The 24,165-nt window shown below is 42.2% G+C and overlaps 1 protein-coding gene across 1 annotated transcript in view; it reads left to right on the forward strand.

Annotated features, from left to right (window-relative positions):
* LOC147683275 (E3 ubiquitin-protein ligase DDB_G0292642-like) overlaps window positions 1-24,165 on the forward strand; it is a 286,530-nt gene that overhangs the window by 121,816 nt on the left and 140,549 nt on the right. The window contains exon 3 of the mRNA XM_086943732.1: window positions 15,807-15,977. Within this exon, the coding sequence (XP_086799858.1) occupies window positions 15,807-15,977 (171 nt within the window). The remainder of the gene's footprint in view (window positions 1-15,806; window positions 15,978-24,165) is intronic.

Here is a 24,165-nt window from a genome sequence, read left to right on the forward strand (position 1 = left end):
TGATGTGCCGGGACCCTGACTACCAACTACACCTGAAACCCTTGAATCCTTAGACCAAGCTCCCTGCATACTTCCTTTATTCTGCATTACCACAACATCTGAAGAAAAACCAACCCTGCGAGAAGGAGGGGAAGTCTCCACTACCTCCTCCCCACTACTCTAATCTAACATGGCCTGTAAAACCGCCGACGCAGAACCCAAAGCTTGGCCCCCTGAAACCTCCTGTCCCGGAAACCCTACAACCTGAACCTGAGGCGCCTGAACCCCCCAAACCAGAATTGCTCAAATCAACAATTCCTCAAACTCCTTCTGATGTTCAAAACTAACACTAGGCCTACCCCTACCAGCTTCTTGTACACCCTTGGACCATGAAGGAAAAACATCAAGCCCCTCCCAAGACCTTGCCCCCACTCCAGACTTCCCACTCACCACACTCACAGAAGGAAAAGTGCCAGCCTGTAACAAATTCCTGGGAACCCCCTTACTGGACCCCAGGGAATGCAAAAGGGAAGATAAAATGCCTATCTCGAAAACCCCTAGCCCCAAAAGACACCTCCTCCCAACCCCCTGTCTGAGCCCACTCTCCCTCTCCCACAGACCCAGTCTGAACAGAAATCACATCACCTCTAACAGACGTTGGGGGGGAAAACAGCAAGGAGCTAAATTGCCCCATCGCACCTTGATCACAGACCTCCTTCCCTACCTGCACTTGAAAACCTTCTTGCCTCACCAAAACTCCCTGCCCCCCCCGGGGAAGGCTGAGACATGAAATCTGCCCCCCTCCCCAACACATTTAAATGCGGCACCATAGCAAGCGCTGGGCGGGAAGGGAAACCATGACCCTCCATACTCGGCGAAAAAGGATGCAACTGTAAGCGCGAGGGGGAGCACGCAACATGAGCCAGATCCCCCCCCTTCCCGCGCAGCCGCTGACAATTCAAACACGGAGGCCGAGGCAGAACGCTTCTGGCCGCCGCGCTGCACACTTTTCTTTCCGCGCAAAGGAGGAACCTAGCCCGCCCTAATGGAAACCGCTGGAGCCTGAAGCAACTCTTAGGGGTGATACAGGCCGCCACCACCGCCGCCACACCATCTGAAGCTTGACGATGAGGCCGCGATGGGCCCGCTGAATTGCCTATCACTAAATCCAGCCTCCCTGCCTCACTAAGCAGCAGGATGGCTTCTAAGACTCTATAATCCTCTGCCGCCATTATAGCAAATAGCTAGAATTCAAATTGACTGTACTAATCAAACACCTAAAACTACCTCAAAAAACGTCCTGACTGAAAACTCCCGGCCACCACGTCACCGAACCTAAAATGGTGGCCGGGGGGAGGAGCCGCAAGCATTTATGCTTGGGCTATAATTTGGTAGGGAAAGAACAGCCCAAATATGAAATCCCGGGCTGCAATAACCCCCCCCCCCACCGGACCCTCCCAAACTGCCCGGGGGGGGGGACCTCCCTTCGGTCGGCTGCCCCCCCAAGCCTCCCTTGTGAATCTCGGCTGAAGGAAAGACGGGCTTAAGGATTTTATTTAATTGAAGAGCTGGTTAACTGAAATTTCTCATGTGAAAAATAACCTCCAAGTAACCGTGCTGTTGTCTCATTCATGTTCCTTTCATTCTGGCTCCAAGGCCAACTGTTGACAGCTGAATTGAAAAATTCTCCCCTCCGGAGCTCTGGAGCTCTACACAGAGGCGGCCATTTCAGTCAGTGGCCAGACTCTGCCCCCAGCCAATCTTACTACTTGGTGATAACACACACCGTGGCCTGCTGGCTGTTATTGCCCCTTTTCATGAAGTGTCCATGTTGTCTTTGTACTGTTGGAGCAAAGACTTCACGCAACAAGAAGATGCAGTCTGACTCGCCCCATAATCTCCGTCTCCTACTGCGAAAACTCTCTAAGTAACAGGTTTTTTTCATTAACTTTTGCTTACATAAAAGCCGGTTTGGCTCAGACACTTCGTGCAGTTAATTTCATCATCTGCACCGGTGTCAATGTGTTCTGTCGGGATTCCTAATTAAAAGAAAGTTGAGGTGACGCAGCGTTATCCCTCAAAATTAATTTGGAGCTAGCACTTGCAGGTGGGGGGAAATGTTAGCACTCCACAGCATGCGCGTGGCAACATGTGGCGCTACAATAAACAGTGCGTCCTGCTTCTCCGCTAGACTTGAAGCCATTATTTCAGTTATGATAGGCCTTTCTGTCTCATATATTATTTTTTATTATGTATTAAAACAATTAGCATATACCAAATTCTTTTGTTGCCCCTCAGCGGGCCATGCGTAGTGTGTTCTCTCTGAAGGATGGTGGGGGCGAAGGTGTCCTTTAAATGCATCAGGGTAAAAGTCAGACGCAGACAGGGTTTGTTCATCTACTGTTGCTTCTTTTGTGACCTCGCCTGCATTATTTGTGTTTTACCCTCCCCCTGCACTTTGAAGAGTGGCTTACCAGATGTTCCTGTTCAGAATTGCACATTAAAGGACCACATGCCTGGCCCTATTAAAGGGCTCAGATTGCCCTGTTCGATCTCCAGGCATAGCCAATAGGTCTCGCTTTGGGACCTTATAAGTGTTTAGCCACGCAACAGTTAATGTTGTTGCAACAAGGATATTGTGCTGCATAACTAAATACTTAGAGGGGCCCAAAAGAGAGACCTATTGGCTTTGCCAATGCTTGTTGCTATAAGCAACAAGTCGTCAGCAAAAAGGAGAATCTGGATTTTTACCCTGTCCATGAAGGGAGAATCATTAACACATGACTGTAGTTTTTCTACCACATCATTTATTTATGAAGTAAACAGGATGAGCACGAGTACGCACCCCTGCCACACTCCACTTAAAATAAGAATACGGTTCGTCAATTCCCCGTTCTCTCTCCACCAGACCTGAGCATGATTCCTTTCGTGTAATCTAATCAAAAGATTGATAAAATCACGAGGGGCACCCATGTTAGTTAATCCTCTCCAGAGATTACCACGGGGGATCAGGTCGAATGCTGCTCGTAGGTCAGGAAAAGCTACATAAAACTTCATTTTGCTCAATAATATGAACTTCCAATATAGAACTTAAACACCTGAGCTAGTGTACTAGCTTTTGCCCGGAACCCACTTGCAGGGTTGACAGGATCTGGTCACTATTGATCCAGGCCTCTTGCTTATCAAGGACTTGCCTTGAAAATATTTCTTGAAGATTATCTATTAGACAAATACGCTGCATCCCCTTTTTTGAACACCCAGAATATTTCCCCCCCCCTCTTCTCCTGGCATCAGGAATCTCATCACCCTTTACAATTGCTTTCGACTAAAGATGCACATAGCATGCCCAGTGCTGTGGTTCTGACTTGTATATATCTCTGGGGATTCAGACAGGACCTGGTGCATTTATGGATTTTAAGCTGTTAGTAGCAGAAAGGCTCTCCTCCAAGCTAAAGTTCACTGTACCTATATTGGAAGCCTGATCAGCTTGGTCATTACTAAGGTCCCCCTGTCCCTCAGATAGGGAGTACTCTTTAGGACTGTTTTTAGAATAGGTTATCATACCCTCTGCACCTGTGCATAATTAATGACCAGAAGGTGAGGGTATCATTCATTTTAAAAGCTTGCAAAAGGTCTTGCCAATTGTTGCCCTTCCATTTGCACTTGGCTATGTTGAGTGCTGTCTTATACCTAAGGTGCGCAACCCCAATTTCCGCTCGGTTGCACTCCCTGACTGCTCTTCTCAGCATTTTCCTAGCTTGCTCACTGTTAAAACCGTAAAAGAAGCGTAGACCAGGTGAAGTGGGTAATAAGATCTCTGCTTTATTCTTCAGATCTCTTCTTAGTTACAGGTGACCAGATGTAGTTAGATCCATAGGAATGCCCCACCAGGAGCAGGCTCCTCAATGCTCAGCCCATCCACACCAACTGACATACTCATCCAAACCAACACAATCAACATTCCATCTGATGTCATCACTGGCTGAGCAGCAGGGAGAGAACCACAGTAGGGAGGGTGTATTAAGTAAAAGTACATTACAACACATCCCCCGCTTTATAATGAAAGAAAACAAACAAAACATGTGAAGATGAAAAAACACACGTTCCGACAAAGAGGATGCAATAATAAGAAACAATATACAACATCCCCATGCTAAAGTGATCACAACAACAAATGCATGAAAGTCGCCAAACATACAAATGAGGACAAAGGAAAATGGATGAGAACTCCAAAACTACACCCATCCCCCCTTTATAATGATCACAAACAAAAAAAACAAGTTAATTTAAACATACTTCAAGACCAGTGGAAACTATCCACAAAACTCACGTCTAAAACTATGGGCACAATCATGAGTAGCTAGGTGCACCACAAACTAAGGCACACAACAGTGGCAGAAGAGGGATCTACAACCCCCAACCGCACAAACCAAAGAAAGAACCAGGTCCACCCAAAAGAATTGGAAGAAGACACAACCCAAGCTAAGACAGGGTAATAAAACCCCAAAATTCCTGTAAAAACCAATACGGGTATCCTTTACCCCAAAGCAAACATATTAAAGTCTGCTTAAACCAAAGCAAATCTATTATGAGAATCTCCAAACCGAACGTGCACAACCAAAAATGCACAGTCAAAAAAAAAAACATAAATCAATCCAGGGTATCCCTTAACCCAAAGCAAACATATCCTGGTTTGCCTAAATCCAAAGTAAATAAGTTGTGAGATTCTCCAAACTCAATGTGCATAACCAAAATGCACAAGACAAACGCCTACTAAAGGCATTAACAATATACAGGGTAAAAACAAAACCAAATGGGAGAAGTTACACAAGAGGTAAACTTTCCACGTGTGCACCCGTAACACACAGTCCAAAAATACTCCACATGCGTATCAATAGCGCACAGTCCATAACACACTCCAAAGATACTTCCAAAAAACCAGCCTCATAGTAAAAACTATTTGCAAAAACATACTCCAAAGATATTCACCCCAGTCAAGGCATATACATTTAAAGCCCAAAAGTCATAGTAAAATATCAGTAAAATTCACCACCCTGCAACCACCCCCACAAACAATACAGCGTTGATAAATGCAAATGAAAGAAAAATCTCTAACAGAACCACATTTCAAGAAACACTGTAAGATGCTAAAAAATCACATGTTAAGCAAATAGGCATTAAAAAAAACATTAAGCAATCCAGGGTAAAAATCAAAAAAAAGGATAAAGTAAAAAACTTGGTGAGCGACCTCTCACCCGACACTTTGACATGAACAGAAACTCATTCCCATGAATGCTTCGTGACTGCTGGAAAAGTGACAGGAATACTTCAAAAAGCGTCACACTTAACTGTTGCAGAAATCCAAATCGGACTTGATAATGAAAGCACGCTGGTTGGGCAGGAAGGCTTCTGACACGCCAAGGCTTGAAAACATCCTCCGAGCAGACAAGAAATGTCAAAAGCAATAGGTGTTGCCAAAACACGTGTTACCAATCCGATGAAAACGTAGGAAATCCAAAGAGCAATAAAAACTCCACCAATCCGCACCCACTAAACTATTGCGCATGACGGCTATGGTCAGGAGAGGACAGGGGTGAGCCGGACTGGACCCGGCGGACTACTGGTTAACGGATGGAGATGAGGACTACCTGCAGCCGTGCCAATATGGCCGATTCCTTCGAATGTTTCTGATACTTGAGGTTGTGTCGATCTCGCCTGGATGTGGTTTCATGTGTGTGAAGGCTGGGGGTGAGGGCCGAATGACTCGATTGCAGATCTCCTCTCCCACTGGTTCTTTTTCCCCTCTTCTCTGTTTTGTTTCTTTCTCACTTTCTAATTTCCTATATTTCGGGTTTCTGTTTAGGGCGACAGGCACGCTGCTGGGGGGGTAGGCCGTAGCCTTCTACAGGGGTGCAGGGTGGGGCAGGTGGGATGGGGTTTCTTTACTGTTCGTTTTAGTTCAATGGCTCTTTTGTATCCCTTTATTGGGACGCTGTGGCTGTACGTGTTTCCCATGGTATGATAGCTGGTGGGATGGGGGATGACTTGCTTGCTTCTACGGTATTGATTGCATATATATCATGACTTGCATGCCCTAACCCCGATAGCGGATCTCTCAGTCTTGCGTGCCTTTATCGCTGTGGGGCACGTGCAGTAGCGCGGCGCTCCTTCTCTCCCTCTTCTAAAACTTTTTCCTCCCTCCTTCCCCCCTTTTTTTTCTATTTACTTGAGTTAGTATAGAGGATGAACACAACTAAGCTGCTGCTCTGGTTCCTCTGTTATGTACTAGCACATATATAGGTGGTCGACGGGTGCGTGATGGGCCACGGTGGGACTGTTCTGAACTGGGGTGTCTATAAGTTGATTCCTGTTAACCGCGGCTGTTACCTGTTTTTATCGATGCCCTTTTGTTTTGATGTTGGACATGTGGCCCGCCAAGGGAACTTAGATGGCTAAAAGTTGCAACTGATCCTGCTATACTTCCTATTATATTATAAAATTAACCTTCCTTAATCCTGTTTCCAGCGGTCATATTCAGCCCCCCTTTTAATATTAGATCGCTTGCTTGTACAACGCTGGGTGACTGCCGGGAAATCTTATTATTGTCTCATGTGCTTTCATAATGTGTCGTGGCCGGCCTGACTGGTTGTAGGCCCGTATACGTATACTTCCATCTGCACAATAAAGGTTTTTAAAAAAAAAAAAAATAATAATAATTCCACCAATCCGGGTGAAAACGTAGGAAATCAAACAAAATGTACCCAAAGCCGTGTACCAGGCGGTAGCTAGGCAACCGAAAAAGCTAAAATGCGGCACGCATGCGTGTGACGTCACCACGTCCACGCGTCACACGCAAAGCCAACCGGGAAGCCAGGAAGAGGAGCGAGAGAACAGCGTGATGGCAGGGTGCGCGGGCAAGCAACGCGACACCAGTGCGTTCGAAAATGAAGCAGAGCGAGGAGGGAGAGCGAGGCGGAGCGTGCTTGAAATGGCAGGTAAGGCCGTTGAGACTCAAGCGTAAACAACTTAGCTTCTGCCCCAGCGTCGAGTGACAGGGAAAGAGTCAAAAACGGTGAAAAGTGCATAACACAGAGGTTACCTGGTGTGAACAAGGCAGTCAAATGGGATTCCAAGAAGGGAGAATAAAATCCAAGAGGCTTAGTCCAGTGATATCAGTCTAAATCCAAATCCAAACAGATCTGGTGGAGGGATCCAGGAAGCATAAAAATTAAAACAGATAAGTCCCAAAGACTGCATCGCACCACACACTCTTCATGGCATTAAACCACAAACGAACAGGGACTTAACGGGACGCACTGTGTGCTGCACACTCTCAGTGGTGCCAGGAATCAAAAGCAACACTCCTCACAGATGCTCTATGACATAAGGTACTACTCCAGCAGCACAGCAGATCTTCCCAGGCTGTAGGCACGCAAATAGAAACTGGCACAATCTGGTAAGGGCGACCGTTGGTAGGGTCACTGGTGGGGCAATTGGGTGCCTAGTTTCATCATATCCATAAGTCAAAGTTCACTTACTTGGGTCTTTTAAGTCTCATAAATTTCCAAACAGAAGGAAAATTTTCTTAAAATCCTTACTCCTTCAAAGCGGCTTTATTTACTTCAGTCTTTAAAAGTCAATCCATCAAGGTAGCTCCATGGGTTCTTTGAATCGTCGCCAGTGTTAAAACGGAAAAAGAAGCGTAGACCAGGTGAAGTAGGTAATAAGATCTCTGCTTTATTCTTTAGATCTCTTCTTAGTTACAGGTGACCAGATGTAGTTAGATCCATAGGAATGCCCCACCAGGAGCAGACTCCTCACTGCTCAGCCCATCCACACCAACTGACATACTCATCCAAACCAACACAATCAACATTCCATCTGATGTCATCACTGGCTGAGCAGCAGGGAGAGAACCACAGTAGGGAGGGTGTATTAAGTAAAAGTACATTACAACACTTACATTCTTTAGAGAACCACTTGGGATCTTTCTTAAAGGTTTAATATTTCCTTTATTTACTCTGGATCTCCTTCTAGACAATGGCCTTAACTTTTCCCCTCAAAATAATATGGGTACCTAGGATAGAGAGGGGATTCATAGTAGTGTTTTCAAATCCAGAGATGAAGTGTACAAAGAGCTGGTAAATCTCTGCATCAAAATTTTGATTTGCCATGACAGTAGGCCATGAAACTCTGTGGCATCTATTAGCCATAATAGGTTTAGGAGCTTCAGAAAAACTTAGGGAAGATATCTGTGAAACTCCTTCTGCCGTTAAAATAGTAGTCAAGGGATTTTGGTAGCTGTCGGTACAACTTTCACCCTTCATGTCATTAAGATGTGGCCATAGTTTAACGACAAGTAAGACATAATCAATAACACTCTCATGGCAGCCTCTCTTAAAAGTGGTTGCCCTACTCAGACCCCCCCAGGATATAGCGGCATGGATTAGAAAATTTCCCGGCACAAATTTGGAAATTTAGTGGCACAAATATGGAAATTTAGCGGCATTTTTGCGGCACTTCATTTTACTCATAATCATTCATTTTCAGCCTGAAATCGTGAAATTCTTGAGGGTCTGTATAGGGAAGTATGATAATGACTATTATCTCATATTAAAACATAAACTACTCTCCTTTGACTTAGGAACTGAGTACATTTATGTTAGTTCATTACTGAATAATATTTGTTTATCGCATATTCTATTATATTTTGACCTCTCTCGACTTAATATAATTTTATGCATCGTTGATTTGGAATTGAAATCTAACTCCCTTTTTGCCTATCGGAATTAATCTTAATTTTGATTTAACATTTACAATGTTCTAGTTTGTTAAAGGGCCTCTGTCTTTTGGGACTTACATAACCCTGATCCTGCACATCAGCCCTTTACATTTATTAATGAAAGCATTGACAATTGCAAGTCTGCTAGTGTATCATAATGCTTATACTGGGGCTACATTCTCGCTACCCTTTCCAGCCGAGCTGCTGGAGAAAGTGTAAAATGTTCAAATGCAACAATGCACTTGCGTGAAATACATCTTGGACTATCTGTACAAACAGAGGAACACATGCCATGCCTCGGTCTAATTGCCTTGCACCCAGTCAGTGTCACAAACTTGAAGATGAAGGTCATGGTGTTAAGCTGGGTGTACTTAAACAATCACAGGAATGTCAATCTAATCACGCTCTGAGCCAGTCCCAGTGAATAACACTCGCAGGAAACGTGGCACAACAAAATTACTATTAAAACTAGAGCTGTAAGCTGTTCTTAAATCCAGCTGTCCCACTTGAGTTTGCGCTTAATATGCACTTTTGAATCAGCAGCTTTCCATACATAAAATGTCAGTTCTTCAAAAGGAGTTCTCAGGTGCCGCAGGCAATTGGCGAATTTAGCCCTTGACCCACCTGGCATCTGATAAGTATGTTATATGCTCAGGGTGGTACTAACCACTACCAGCACAAAACGTTAATAGTATCGGAAGCAGAGCTGGTTGTGACTGAGCCTCTAAGAAATTAGATAACCCTGGTCAAAGGACGCCCAAAATGGAATTTCAGTAAATAAAAAAAGTAAACAAAGGAATGTGAGTTCATTGCTTCTAAAAGCACGCTCAACAAGGCTCTAAGCCAAAACCGGCAATAGAAAACAGGGGAACTGGGACCAGTAACATTGCAACTCAAAACTGTGAACCAAGGGTCGAAGCGCATCACTGAGCAGGGATCAGCATATTTAACAAATCATTGCACCAACAATCGCAAAATCCTGGAGGGTCTGAGTATTGCACAGTACATGTTAATCTTTACAAGCTGAAGGAAAATGTCAAGTCTTCCCTATCAAGGGTGAGTATGTGTCAATTACTGTTAATTGATTAGAAAATGTAACATCTAGTGCCAAGCTTTCAGCAACTTGTCTAGACTGTGCCAGTGATCAGAAAGTAGTTTGGTGAAAAGAATGCTTTACTTAGTAATTTTTTCTTTCATCCTCCTTTTCTCATTTTCCTTCCTTTCTCTTTCTTCTTCTTTTTCGTCCTCTGGCCAGTCCATTTTATTTGGTTCTGTCTTTTCTGAATTGTCATACATAGCATGAGGAGGCATTCTGTCTGATGCAGAGCAATGTGGCCATTGCTTTGTATTTTAGTAAGGTAACTCAATGGGATAGTGTGTGTTTTGCAGAGATTCTTGTGTCACCTGCAGGTCACATTTCAACCTTGCTAAAAACCTTAGCGGGTTACAAAAAACTGAAGAAAGGTTTGCATGCTTGACGGTTTTAACTCAATTTTTTAAAAACTGACAGGATTGGTACCCTTGAGAACAGGAGAATTTACCACAAACAATCGAAGAACAAACAAGTTGAGAGTGCATTGAGCTATTCAAAAGATCATTATTAGTTTAATTACACGATTAGTCCTACATGTCATATAATATATACAGATCTTATGAAAAATGTTCAGCCCCCCTCTGTTCATATCTTAACTGACGAAGTTCTATGCAGTGAAAATCTTTGTTGACACTCATGAGCAGAGACCCTGAAAACAAGCTTTGGCCATATTTAGCTGGACTTCTTGGATTACCGGCTAAAACACAACATAAATAATAAGGAAAGTCTTGAAATGAGGCCCTTGGACTAAGGCGATCTGGTGGGCAAGAAAGAGCCTCCCATTACCAAGGCTCGACACAACATTGCATGTGTGTTGTTGCCCTTGCATTGGTTACACGTTGCCAGCACACTAGACCTATGCAGAATTGGATGGATTTTTTTTCACCAAATTGCCGAATTTGTGTGCATTTTTGCAAAAATCGCTGCATTTTTGCAAAAATCGCGGCATTTTTGCAAAAGTGCCAATTTCGCGGCAAACCGCAGATGGACAGATGGCTAATAGGCCCAGGAGGATATAAAAGAGCCCTCTACAAACTCCAAACTCCAATATTGGACAGGCCCTATAGCCCACACAATTGCAATATGACACCAGGCAACCATGAAATTAGAACAAATATAATACGGTGACCAGGTGTAGAGTAAGCGCACAACAAGAGTATGGCATTCATTAAATACTCCCTGTACAAAATATATGCTACAAAGCAAAGAAAAGGAAGGTCACCATTCTTCCTTACAAACCCAGAAGAACTCTTCCGGTTGAAACATTCAATGCAAATCTTTTCTGAGCACTTCCAATAGTATATGTGCAATACTATTAAGTCAGTCCAGATACATTTAGCAATTGTCCACAGTACTTAGATTCCAAAGTGTCCAAAAATCAAATCCAAATTAGTAAAGTCGCCTCTATGAAAACACCAAGGTATGTTGTTACAGCATCATTTCCATTTATTTCAATCCTGGTTTCCATCAATCAAAACATAGCAGCCAACACGTGTTTCATCTGGCATTGATGTCATGCCTTTCGACTTCTTCAGGGCTGCAAGCCAAGAAGATAATGATATTTACTACTCAAAAATTTATGACACTATTTGCAATTAATTATTAAAGTAAGGTGAACACCTGCATGTAGGGTCAAGTCTAGATCCATGTGTTTTGTACTATAAGCAAATTATGGATCGCCCGAATATAGTAGTGCATACCCTGGTGTAAAGATAATACAAGAAAAGACCCAAAAGTCCCAAAGTTGTCAGAAGCGGGTATATAGAAATCATTTACCAGGATAGGTATTCTTCAAATAAGATTTCCAATAATATAACCGAAAGTCAGACCCTGAAACGATAGTAGACAATCCTTAGCTTCGCAATTCATAGGAACTCCCAATGTCGGAAACAATATTCATACTAATGCTATACTTACTCTAATGAAAGTAATGTCTAAATATTGAAACAGATCCTCAATTGTATATATCCGCTGTAGTAATCCAATTGCTATACATCCGTCAAACACTTCCTGTAACAGAATCAGGAGAGTAGTCTCACTAAAACAAACTAATTGTACCTTGTCAAATTGGTCAATACGTAAACCATTATCGTATCACTCACCTCTATTGAGGGAAACTATCTCCACAACGCAATCAAAATCATCCTTATTGTAAAGTTGCAAGTTTGCCATATTTTCCTGATTTTAGCAAACACAGGTACGTGTAATAATACTGTTGAAAAAAGAGAAGGAAAGAACATATAGTTCTTAGATACCAAAATTGGGCGGCTAACGTTCAAGCAACATCTCACTAGTAACCAGGCGGCTTACCTCCAGTACACGGCGAGTACGCTCTAATCGGAATCACATTCGGCAGCTAGCGTGCAACACGAGCGCCATTTTTATTAAAAAGTCTCGTTGAAAAATGTAGGGAAATGGTCGCCATCTTGTAATATCACAAGTCTCTATATAGCTATGTATTAAAAACGACTACACTAATAAATAGGCTTGTATTCACACTGAATTATCACTTATCAAGTGTTACGTATTCCCACTCCAAGTTCCGGCAAGAAGAAATAATATATTGTCACTACAAATGCAAAAATAAAAACAAAACTCTAATGTTCAACCACGAATGCTAACGTTTACTATGTTTTTCTGATTGTTTCCAAATGTAAGTATCCAACTCGGTCACATCTCTAACATTACAAATTAATTTCAACAATTACGTCTCAAAGAAAAAGTTTTTTTCAAAAGGTCATAAGAAATTGTATAGTGTAGCCGTTAAAATAAGTATTCAAACCCATGTCATATGGGTAACACATCGGAGCTCCAATGCGTGATGCCACCACTGCCGTCTTACACCAGGGTATGCACTACTATATTCGGGCGATCCATAATTTGCTTATAGTACAAAACACATGGATCTAGACTTGACCCTACACGCAGGTGTTCACCTTACTTTAATAATTAATTGCAAATAGTGTCATACATTTTTGAGTTGTAAATATCATTATCTTCTTGGCTTGCATCCCTGAAGAAGTCGAAAGGCATGACATTAATGCCAGACGAAACACGTGTTGGCTGCTATGTTTTGATTGATGGAAACCAGGATTGAAATAAATGGAAATGATGCTGTAACAACATACCTTGGTGTTTTCATAGAGGCGACTTTACTAATTTGGATTTGATTTTTGGACACTTTGGAATCTAAGTACTGTGGACAATTGCTAAATGTATCTGGACTGACGTAATAGTATTGCACATATACTATTGGAAGTGCTCAGCAAAGATTTGCATTAACCATGAAATTAGGCTGGCACAAGAAAATAATGCAAGCAACGCCTTTGTGGGAAACAGAACAATTAGGCAGATTGAGTATCTGTCCAGGGTTTGATAAGTGGGACACAATTGGTAGCTCAACAGTAGGAGACCTCCGGACAAGGGAAGGGATAACCACATTGCTAAGCTGCAAGCGGAGTATAAAATAGCAAATTCTGAAATGTTTAGATATTTACAAATACGTCATGTCCTAATGTCCGCTGTCTCCGGTCGGGATGCTCTCCCTGAGACGTCACCACTGGAAGATAGGCTCCTAATGGAGCCGATGAACCAAAAGGCAATATCCCTGACAAAAACTGGGATATAAACCACCTGATCCAGTCCTGCGACTTAGACAACTATGGCAGGCAGACATAGGTAACTTAGAAGATGATGACTGGCAGGAAGCATTGGCTTCCCCACGTGAATTAGCTATTCCACTAAAACTCAGACTGATCCAACACAAAATCCTTCACAGATCCTATATTTCAGCGGGAATATTGTCTAAAATGGGGAAAAGAAAAGACGCTGAGTGTCTCCGGCACTACCCAAGAGGGAACGTTCTACCATATTCTCTGGGAATACCCGGCTATTAGATCACACTTGGGTGATATTATACCCAGGATGAAGGAGGTGTGTTGAAAAGGGATTGCTGCTACCTCCCCCCCCCCCAATCTCTGCTTACTCAAAATATGGGAGGCCACTGATTTAACCCGTACTGAATAATCTTGGGTCTCCCTAGGAGTGGTCCTCGCCAAGCGTAATATTGCCCAGAAGTGGGGGGTAAGAGACACACCATCATTGGGGAATGGGAGAATGATATAGATAGATCCATGATCGCTTAAAAAGACTTGTATAAAAACAAAGGATGCCAAGGAAATGGGACCACAAGTGAAAGAAGTGGAACACGTATAGAGGCGGGACTTGTGTCTCTCCCACGGAGGAACTGTGCAGGGAGGGATGCCCAACTGGGTATGTGATGTGGAACACACGTGAATCATATTGAATTTCATGACCTGATGAAACAGAATGTAATGTATACCCACTTTGTGAGTCGTTCATGCTCTAGGAGAGTGCATGCTCTAGGAGAGTGCATGCCACAAGAAGAGGCTTGGCGCATGCATGCCATAGCAAATGGGAATAAAGCATACGAGAGAGATGTTGAAGCGAACAAATAGTAAGCCCACTGATTGTAAACAACATGTCTCAAAGAGACAACACATGCACTATCCCACCGAGACCTAAAAATAGCAGGCGAGATCCTGGCTTCAATGTGCTCGCAAGAGGATTCAGTAAACATGTATTGTGGATTTGTGGGCTTCACTAGCTCTACCTTACCCACATTTGTTTAATCAAACTTTTATATAGCGCAAACTTGACCTGAAACCGGGTATCGAAGCGCTTAACACGAGCACCATTTGCTGTACATGAGGACACATTTATTTTTGTTAGGCACGGGCATCAAGCATTTTTCTCTTCACAAATGGGCTGATTCGCAGAATTGGCCTGTTTGCAATAAAAAATAATGCTTTTGCGATGCTTCAAAGCCAATTTTGCGATTCGGTAACCTGTTAGCGAATCGCAAAATGCGTTTGCGATTAGCTATTTGGAAGGGGCGTGTTTAGGGCGTCCCTTCCAAATAGCAAATCCTAACAGTATGCTTGAATGTTTTGTGACCGTGAATGCGGTCAAAAAACATTTGCATATTACCACCTACTTCAAGTAGGTGGTAAGACATTCGCAAATAGGAAGGGGTCCCCAAGGAACCCCTTCCCCTTTGTGAATGTTTGTAAAAGCATTTTTAAGAGCAGTCAGTGTTCCCACGGACCACTGCTTGCTCTTAAAAAATTTATAGAAAACTTTTTATTTTTCTTTTTGTAAAGCATCTCGCTTTCCTCTAAGGAAAACGGGCTACTTTACCCCCAAAAATGATTGCTTTATTTAAAAGCAATCACAGACATGGTGGTCTGCTGATCTCAGCAGGCCACCATCCCTGTAATTTTTGCGATTCCTAGGGGGTCTCATATTGCGACCTACCTCATTAATATTCATGAGGTAGGTCATTTGCAACCCCTTAGGAATCACAGAAAATGTAGTGCACACTTTCATGCATGCCGTTTTGCGATTCCCTAATTGCGAATCGCAAAGATTCATAAAACATATTTTTGATGCATCTGGCCCTAAGTGATTTGCCCAGAATCACAGGATGTTGAGCGTCGATGCCGAGACTTGAACCCAGTTCCCCAGAATTGAGGCCTAGCCCTTAGGCTACATTAAATCAGAAAAGCTCTGCAACTCCATTTCCTAAGAAGGCGGTTATCATTCTCAGCACAGTTAGCGTTTCTAAATGCATTCTTCCTGCAGTGCACCTAAGGAGTCAGTGTAGTTATGTTATGTTATGTTATGTTATACGCACTTGTATAGCGCACAGCTGCCCCAGCAAAGGGGTGTCCTGGCGCTTTGGACAGGCAAAAGACACAACACATCAGACATCAAAGAGTCAGGTAGACAAAAGGCAGAGTCCTAAGATGCAGAAGGGAACAGATGGGTTTATATAGTAGAGAGAGATTTCTTTAATTACATCGTGTTCCTCTTATTGTTCTGTAGTATTTACATGTTGATACGTAAAGGTCTGCTTCTCGTGATTTTCAGAGGTTTGTCAGGTTTCACTGCCCTGCTGATGCTGGTGATTACAAGAAATGCGGTAAAGAATGGACCTACGTAGAAGTTCGGAGGAATGCTTTGCTGACAGACGATGAGCGGGCTATGTTTGAAGAGAAAATGGCATTGAGTGCAGCCCAGCAGTACTGTGAGTTTAAAGAGGTGAGTTGTGATGTGGCTGCTCTTTCTGACTCTGCCTCACCTTCTTTATGTCTATTTTCTGTGCTGTGTGTGAGTATAAGTGACAATCATCTGCAGGTAACATAAGGACTATTCTAGACCCTATCATATTTCTCTTTAAGGTTAGCAGCACCTTGCCACTACCTTACATCATTAACACATAAAGGCGCAGATTAACACATGTTTTATGCAGGACAGCACAGAGCCATGACTACTGAGCTTGGCCTGCTGCTGCTTTCATCTCCTGCACCTGTGCTCTAAATAGGCTGTCTTGTACAATGCACAGTCTTGAACAGTGGTGCAGAAATGTGTGCTATATGGCGCAGAATTCGTACCGGATGCTCGCCCTTCCAATACAAATTCCTAGCATATACAAACTCAGATGGATCCCTCATATTGGATGTGTGCTGTGAACCTCAGCACACATGCAATGTGTGTTTTTTGTGTGAAATGAAAACATTTCCTCTTGTTAAGGCATGCTTCAAGGAAGTGTTACTTTTTGTTGCAAAGCCCGTTCTGGCTATATTAGTAGATTGGGTTTAGTGTCGAAATCTTTGGATTATTGTGCTGACCCATCCCTGTAATGTACCAGTCAAGTCTCCTTGATACGATGCATAAAATAGGCATCTTTCCAGCATTAAATACCTTTTTGTGCAGGAGATTAAATAATAATGTCTTACTTTGTGTATCTTTGCAACTGCACAAAGTCTTATTAGAGCTGGACCAAAACCTCATTCAGTCGTTCTACACAGGCCTCATTCACAAAGCTTTCTGCTATATATCGGCAGGATTAAGCCATGCCCACTCAGAGAAACCACTCCGAGAAAACGTTTAAAAAGTAGGTGCTACAGAATAGTAACATTACAAACAGTTCTTCTTAAACAACTTTATTTAAAGTGTTTCCTACCAGGAGTACATAAAGTTCCATTTAACTTGGAGCAAAGGTATGTACAGGCGCTCTGGGACAAAGTCTGTTGTATTGAATTTTTCTACCTTCATTTCGAAGAACCAATTCAAAGGTTTTCAATTAATCAAAAGGAAAGAGCCAAATTATGTTAAAGGAGTGGAGAGAAGAAACCATCATGGAACCTTGGTTTCAAGCTCATGTAAGCTAAACAATAATGTTCTCATACTATTATATCTGCTATGATTTCCAGCTCCCGTTGAAATCATATAGTTGGCCTGCCCCCACTGTGTGAACTAATTGTGTTGGTGGGTGTGAATGCATCACTTAGGGTTGTTTGTTTATATGTGAGAAATGAGGTCCACACACTCAATTGGGCCATTTGGTTTCTAAATTTCGCTGTTAATTTGTCCAAGGTGTTGAGGTGAACTATGGATAGTTTGCCCCCAGAAAATGAGACACATTTGCAAGTTAGTGATAATTGCCTGCTTATGATCAGGGTTTCCATCTTTCAGTTACAAAGTAGGGTGCCCAGTCAATTTCCAGGAAGTGCGAGTGAGTTGAGCCACTGTTGGGGTATTATTATAGATTATAAAGAGCAGCTATTTCAACTGTGTACAGCACCTCGTAAAGGTATGTTTGACCGTTGTCGCTACTCTTCACATGCTGGAGGAGTCACTGGGCCCTGGTTCCATATTTTCTAACTCTTAAGTAAATCCAAGCTCTTGTGCCTTCTTTTGAATGTTAGATATTTTAACAAACTCTATCATGATACTCGATACATAATCTTAGAACATTCTCTATACGTTGTGTCTAAAGGAAACATGATTTTTGGACTCTTCCAGCACACCTAACCAATTGATAGCGCCCGATAACTTGACTGGATCACTTAGCTTGCTTTGGGGGGGTGTACTTGCGATCATTTCCCAGCAGCTGATTATGATTTAGTCTTCATCTGCTCTATTTTTAGGTCTAGTGTTAGGTGTTAGCCAGGACCTTTTGATTGTTCTTAAATCACATTATGAAAAAGTTACTTATAGGGGCTCTTAGTCAGTCATCTTCACCCACTGGTCTGGTATTGTGTCAATTGGTTAAAACCATAACTTTTTAAGACAGTGGCAGGTATTTACGCCTAGCAGTCTGATAAAATAAAAAAAAATAAAAGAAATGGACCAATGATTACCCACTATAGCAGATAGCATGGGCCAGTGGGTCATCCCACTTCAGTTATTGACTAATTTCAATGTGAGTGACAGCATATTGCCTGTTCACAATAAGTATGTCCAGAATAAAGTAGTTCCTTTCAGAGCTACTAGGGCCATATGTGTATTTTGAGATAAAAAAATATTTTTGCTTTTAGCCATGTTATTGCTTATAGAGTGACTAGGGCCCTTCAGCTTCCCCAACAATAAAGTTTTGCAAAAACCGTGACAAAAGAAGCACTGACATAAAAACATGCTGGTAGCCAATACCCAACTGTAATGCTACAGGCAGTTATACATTGTGAGATTCAATCAATCAATCATAACTTTATTTCACATAAAAAATGCATAAAAGTATATATTATTCATTACGAACAATTAATCTATACTACTATTATAAAGAGAGAACTGTGTCCTTTGAGCCAGGTAAACTCAAAAAGTACACCACCAATCACAACACCCAATACAGCGTTGGAAAGGGGAGGTCCAGGAGATGGACACAGGCTATATAAATGGACACCATATACACTAAAAAGGGGGGGGGCATCAGTGGTAAAGTAGTCCCTTCTGGGCATTAGGTGTGGGCGTTAACATTCAGAGAGGCATGGTGTGGGTGTTACATGTGGGCGTTAACATTGTAGTTCACGGTGCAAAACCAAACAGTGAGGAGATGTGGCCGTGAGATCTTGACGTTAGATGTGGGCGTTAACATTCAGAGAGGCAAGTTGTGGGCATTAGATGTGCGAGGAGAACATTGAGATGCGAGGAGATGTCACGGTGCAATACCAAAACACACCATTCGCGCTCACAGTGCAGAGTATTTCAACCATTCGTGCTCACAATGCAGCGTATTTCAAACGGGCAATAATCACAGTGCAGCATATTGCAAACGCGAAATATTCACTCACACACACTTCGGGGAGGCAGATTTATTGACCTGGGCGTTACCGTTGTACGCTGACATCAGAGACGGGGCGCGGCTTGCATTCACAGCCGACCAATCACGCCACATAACTCGCATAACACATGCAAGCCTTGCGAGGAATATTTTATAAACGATTTCACCATTGGTCACGCTCATGTTTGTCACAGGGGGATGACTCAAGCAAAAGAGGTGCGGCTTACACGGCGTTTCTCGGCTTAGGTGAGTAAGCGTTCTGCCGCTCTGAAGCTGCAATATTTATCGCACTGAGATATCATACAGAAAAAAAAAACAGGCTTTCGAATGGCCCTTAAGCGAGTCAGCGTTCACCACAGTACTTGCGTTCTAAACCTAAGAACAAAGCTACGGATTCACTCGCCGCTTATTCACTCTCACTTATTGCGGCGCTAAGGAGAAAACTTGACTTCAGGGCTTAAACAAATATTTCACTCGCCAACATCACCAAGTGCTACATAAAATATCGTCTTGGCAGAAGCGACAACATTCTCATGGGGGGGGGCAAGGACAAACAAATAAACACGAGTAACATTAACTAGAGGGACCTTTCGCCAACAAGATTACACAGTTTACTTTTCGAACCCGGACAACGTTGGGACGGGCTGCTAGTACTTTACTAAAACAGTATTATAAAGGTGACCACGTTGTATCAAATCAGACATCATTTCAATAAGTTGTTTGAAATGTCACACATATTTTTATAAAATATAAAATATTATATAATAATGAGACAATATATAAGATTATAAAAGTATACTCCTGTGTAAAATACCAACCCTTACCCTAAGGGATAATTAGCGTGTATACTGCGCAATTTAATCATTTAAATATTAAATAGGAGCTAAGTGTAGAAGGGCTTATCTCACCTTTTGGGACACGCACAATCAGGACCATCTTAATCTAATGTCGATTAGATCAAGGTAGCATTATATTAGCAATCTTCCTAGTTTTTAGGACAGCTTGTCAAAAAGACACCATCATTAAACATACAAATGGTGTTTCTAACTGTAGCAGAACAAAAATAGCTGAGGAGTAATTATACAAAGTGAGCCTACGCAGTAGCGGGACAATAAACATTTTCCTCTCCGTCACATATAAAGCACAGAAAAACAAGATGTGGGAAGTAGTTTGATTATATGAGGCATTGCAAGGACATACTGCCCAACATCAGGGGAACATAATTTAGTCCTAATCTTGTCAACAAATAACGGTGCTGGAGATTCCCAACTAAAGATGAATAAGAGGAATGACCACATAGCACAGGAGGTGAAGCCAAATAAGTAATTACTTAGATTTTTGATTTATTCCTTTCCCACCTTTTCTGTTCACTTTTTGCTATGACGAGCCCTTTCAGTCTTGGTTTAGGGGAAGATTCGCAGCTGCTAGGATATATATACAGATACTCCAAGCCCATAGAGATGAGTGTCTGTCTAACATACTTTAACCAGGGGATAGTTACAGAACAATCAAGTTTCATGATATCACTTATGATGTGTTGGTTAAAATTGATTGTATCCCTTTTCCAGATTGATAGCCACAAAATTAGCGAGGCCATTTTGATCGTATCGCTAATGTAAGGCAGTCCCAATTGCCTATGAGTAATAAAGTTGCTGCAAGTTCCTGGGATTGACAATAGCCTTTTAGCAAACTTATCCTCAATGGCTTGTAGCTCTTCTACATGTTTGGTTCCCCATATAGCAACCCCATTTGTGGCTGTATTGATTGTTTTTGCTTTTATTGAATTCTACAATTGGTTTACTACCCACATTTTTAGCAAATTTAAATAGGGCGCCTATGATTTTTGTCATGAGATTTGCCGTTTGACACCATCTTAGGCCACTTTAATTTTGAATCAAATAGAATGCCTAAATAAGCAAATTTGTCCACCCGTTCTTTGCTTTTGCCCTCTATATAAAGCTTTCTCAATTTGCGCTTGTCCGCACCGACTGTCAGAACAAAGTTATTTGTTTTATTCACTTGTAAATCTAATTTTGACATAAAGTCGAATGTGTTGTGTGCTGTTTTGTAGGGCCATCAATGTTCTAGCCATCAATACAGCATCATCTGCATCTAGCAGATTTGGAAGAATTATAGAAGCGGTATGGGGAACATCGTTACTTTTCTCAACCATCACCTTATTTAATCTGTTTGTATACAGCAGAAGAGAAATGCCTTGCCTTACTCCTTTATGAATTTTAAAAGGTTGAGTGCACTCCCCTTGCTTTCCAAAGCATAGCATTGCTACTGCCAGAGCATATACCGTAATCGTCTACTGAATAAAATGATCCCCGCATCAACTCCCATGGCCTCCATAATGGGCCATACTTTGTCGCGGGCCATGCAGTAAAAAGTCACTGAGAGATCCTTGAAGGCCATGTGGAGTTGACCTTCCTTTGCAATTGCATATTTTGACGCTATTAGGGTAAATTTAGGCACTTATCAAGTGTCCCCCTGCCCTTTCGGAAGCCATATTGAACCTCAGCTAAGATATTTTTTCCTCTGCCCACTCCTCTAATCGATTTTGCAGAAGTCTTCCCATTAATTTTACTGTGCTATTTATTAGGGAGCTAAGGCGGTTGTTAGCTGGGTTCGACCCATCCCCCTTCTTGTATATCGGGATGATAATTGATTGCTTCCATGAGGGTAAGAGGCCTGTTTTACTAATTGCATTAAATACAATTGTTAGCAGAGGAGCCCATAAAGTTCTGTTTGCAAGAAAAAGATTTACCGGAACCCCATCTGGTCCAGCCACCTTCATGGTGAAGGACTTAGAGAGGGCCAGTTCTATTTGTTTAATTCCAAAAGACAATTTGGGTATTTCCCCTTGGTCTAGATTGAGCACTGCCTCACTCAGCTTTCCCCTCTTTTAAAAGATTGACTGAAAGTAGGTTACCCAGGAATCTTCATCTATGTATGAGTCTAGTGATCGACCTCCATCTTCCTGCAGGAAGGGGTAGTTAACTGCCTTCCATAAAGCCTTGTTATCCCCGGTAGTTGATGCAGGGATTAGATTCTCCCAGGCTTCTGCCTTAATTTTGTTAATTAATTTTATTCTAGCTAGCTTATATGCCATTCTGCAACCACTAATTAATTTTCTGCTTCTTGGTATGGTTCTTAGTGCTTTTCTAAGATTCGCTTCTGCTAGGGAGCCTTTCTTGTCAAACCACCTATTTGTAGCTCTGGTCTTTTTTTTGGGGGGGGGGGGGCATTAAATAGAGTCACGTGCATTCCAGAATCTTTCCAAATGCTTCGATCATCTGTTGTTTGTTTTCTTGGGGGATCTAAACATAACAGAACCTCATTATTATTTTTCATTACAATCTCTTTTAGAAAAGTATTTGCCTCCACTTTATCCCTTCTTAGGGTATACCCATTCTTACTTTGTAGAATTTTTTTGGTGCGCATTTACCTTCTTTTTCTTATGTAATCCCCATAGGAAACTATAGGTCATTAAAGCATGCTCGGTGAGACCAGATATCTTAAACATAGGTTTTTTGAGGTGCCGCTAAAAGTATCAGAGGTGATTATGTAGTCGATAGCAGAACGTGTATCAGCCCTATAAAAGGTAGGGTCCAGCTCACATGTACATAAATTTAATTCATTTCTGATTTCAAGCTGCCAAGAAATCAATAATTTGTTTAGGGCATTACCAGAACCTACATGGTTGAAATGGCTGATTGCCCCGCCATTATGGTCCGTTACCCAGCATATTCGTGGCTGATCTTTAGGGCAACTGCTGGGGTTAAAATCTCCTACCCAGAGAACTAATAAGGGTTTGGGGTGATTATCTATCAAATCTTCAATAGTTCTGCCAAGTTCTTTACCACAGAGACTGGATTCATAAAGTTATTATAGAAACATTATTTGCAGAAGGTCTCTGTTCTTATGTCACTTTGCAATTAATATGTGGAAATAAGGGGATTTATTCCAGAAAGGCAGTAATTTAAATACTATGGTATTTGAAATCAAAGTTAGGATGTATGGAAGGAGCTATAGCCATTTAGATGTATAATGTATTCCTCCCATGTTTCCTGCAAACATATTATATGTGAATTTATCAGTTCCTCATGCCATTCAATTTTGTCCCGTTTATTTATATATCCTGCTATATTCCATGTGAGGAGTGTGAGCTCATTTATATCTATTTTTATCAAATTTTCCTCTGTTTAATTAAGGCCTAGATCCCTCAAATGTACCTCAGGTCTCTTTACTACAGGCACGGTGTCATTTTGTCTTGTAATGTAAGTTCTGGAGTGTCTTATTTTATCATCACCCTGATTTACCTGATTTGTTTGGGGTAAGGCCTGGCCCGGGGATAAGAGTCAATCACAACTATCCATACTCTCTAGTATGGAGAATTTATTTCTGGTACTAACGCTCAATAGCAGCCTAGAAGAATTGCCCACTACCCTTCCTGGTGGCCTATAGGATCTAAGCAAATCTGGACAAGGTGGTTTGTAGAAATAACCTAATGGGGCAACATACATCTGAGACATTAAGGAGGGTGCTGATGGCAATTGGTCTAGCAGGTCACCCACCAAACAAGGGTTATCAAAATTAAGGATTATGCAATCGCCCTCAGTTATTTTTAACGATGGCCCTACCCATGAAATTCTCCTGGCCATAATCAAGTGGTCCTGTATAAGGGGACCAGCTCTAGTGAACTTCGTTATGCAATACCGTGCTTTATCTATAAGTTGGGCTGTGGATTCTTGTTGACTTTCTCTTAGGACCAGGACATTTAGCATTATTAAGACATATGGGCATGCAGCAGGGGGTAAGTGTATATGATTAGGGTTACTTTCTCTCCCCATAGTATCCACATGATGAGTCCGCCTCCCAGGTCCCTGTGGGTTACTTCCAAAAAAAAAACCAAGGAGATGATGGACGGAGTGCTGAACATTACAAACACTCACCAGAAGTCACAGATCTGGGTTGAATCCATCATTGTTCTTTAGCTCACTTTCCCACCCCAGTTCAGACACAGCTATATGCAAATTAGTCTTGACCCTGTGCCTCATGGGAACAGTCCAGACCGAATTGCCAAGCAATGTCTTCCCTGGACCGGAAACAAGCATCCTGGGACCGGTTTCGGGCTAACAGCCCTCATCAGCAGGCTAGCTT

Source organism: Lissotriton vulgaris, chromosome 11 (genome assembly GCF_964263255.1).
Source record: "Lissotriton vulgaris chromosome 11, aLisVul1.2, whole genome shotgun sequence".
Classification (NCBI taxonomy): domain Eukaryota; kingdom Metazoa; phylum Chordata; class Amphibia; order Caudata; family Salamandridae; genus Lissotriton; species Lissotriton vulgaris.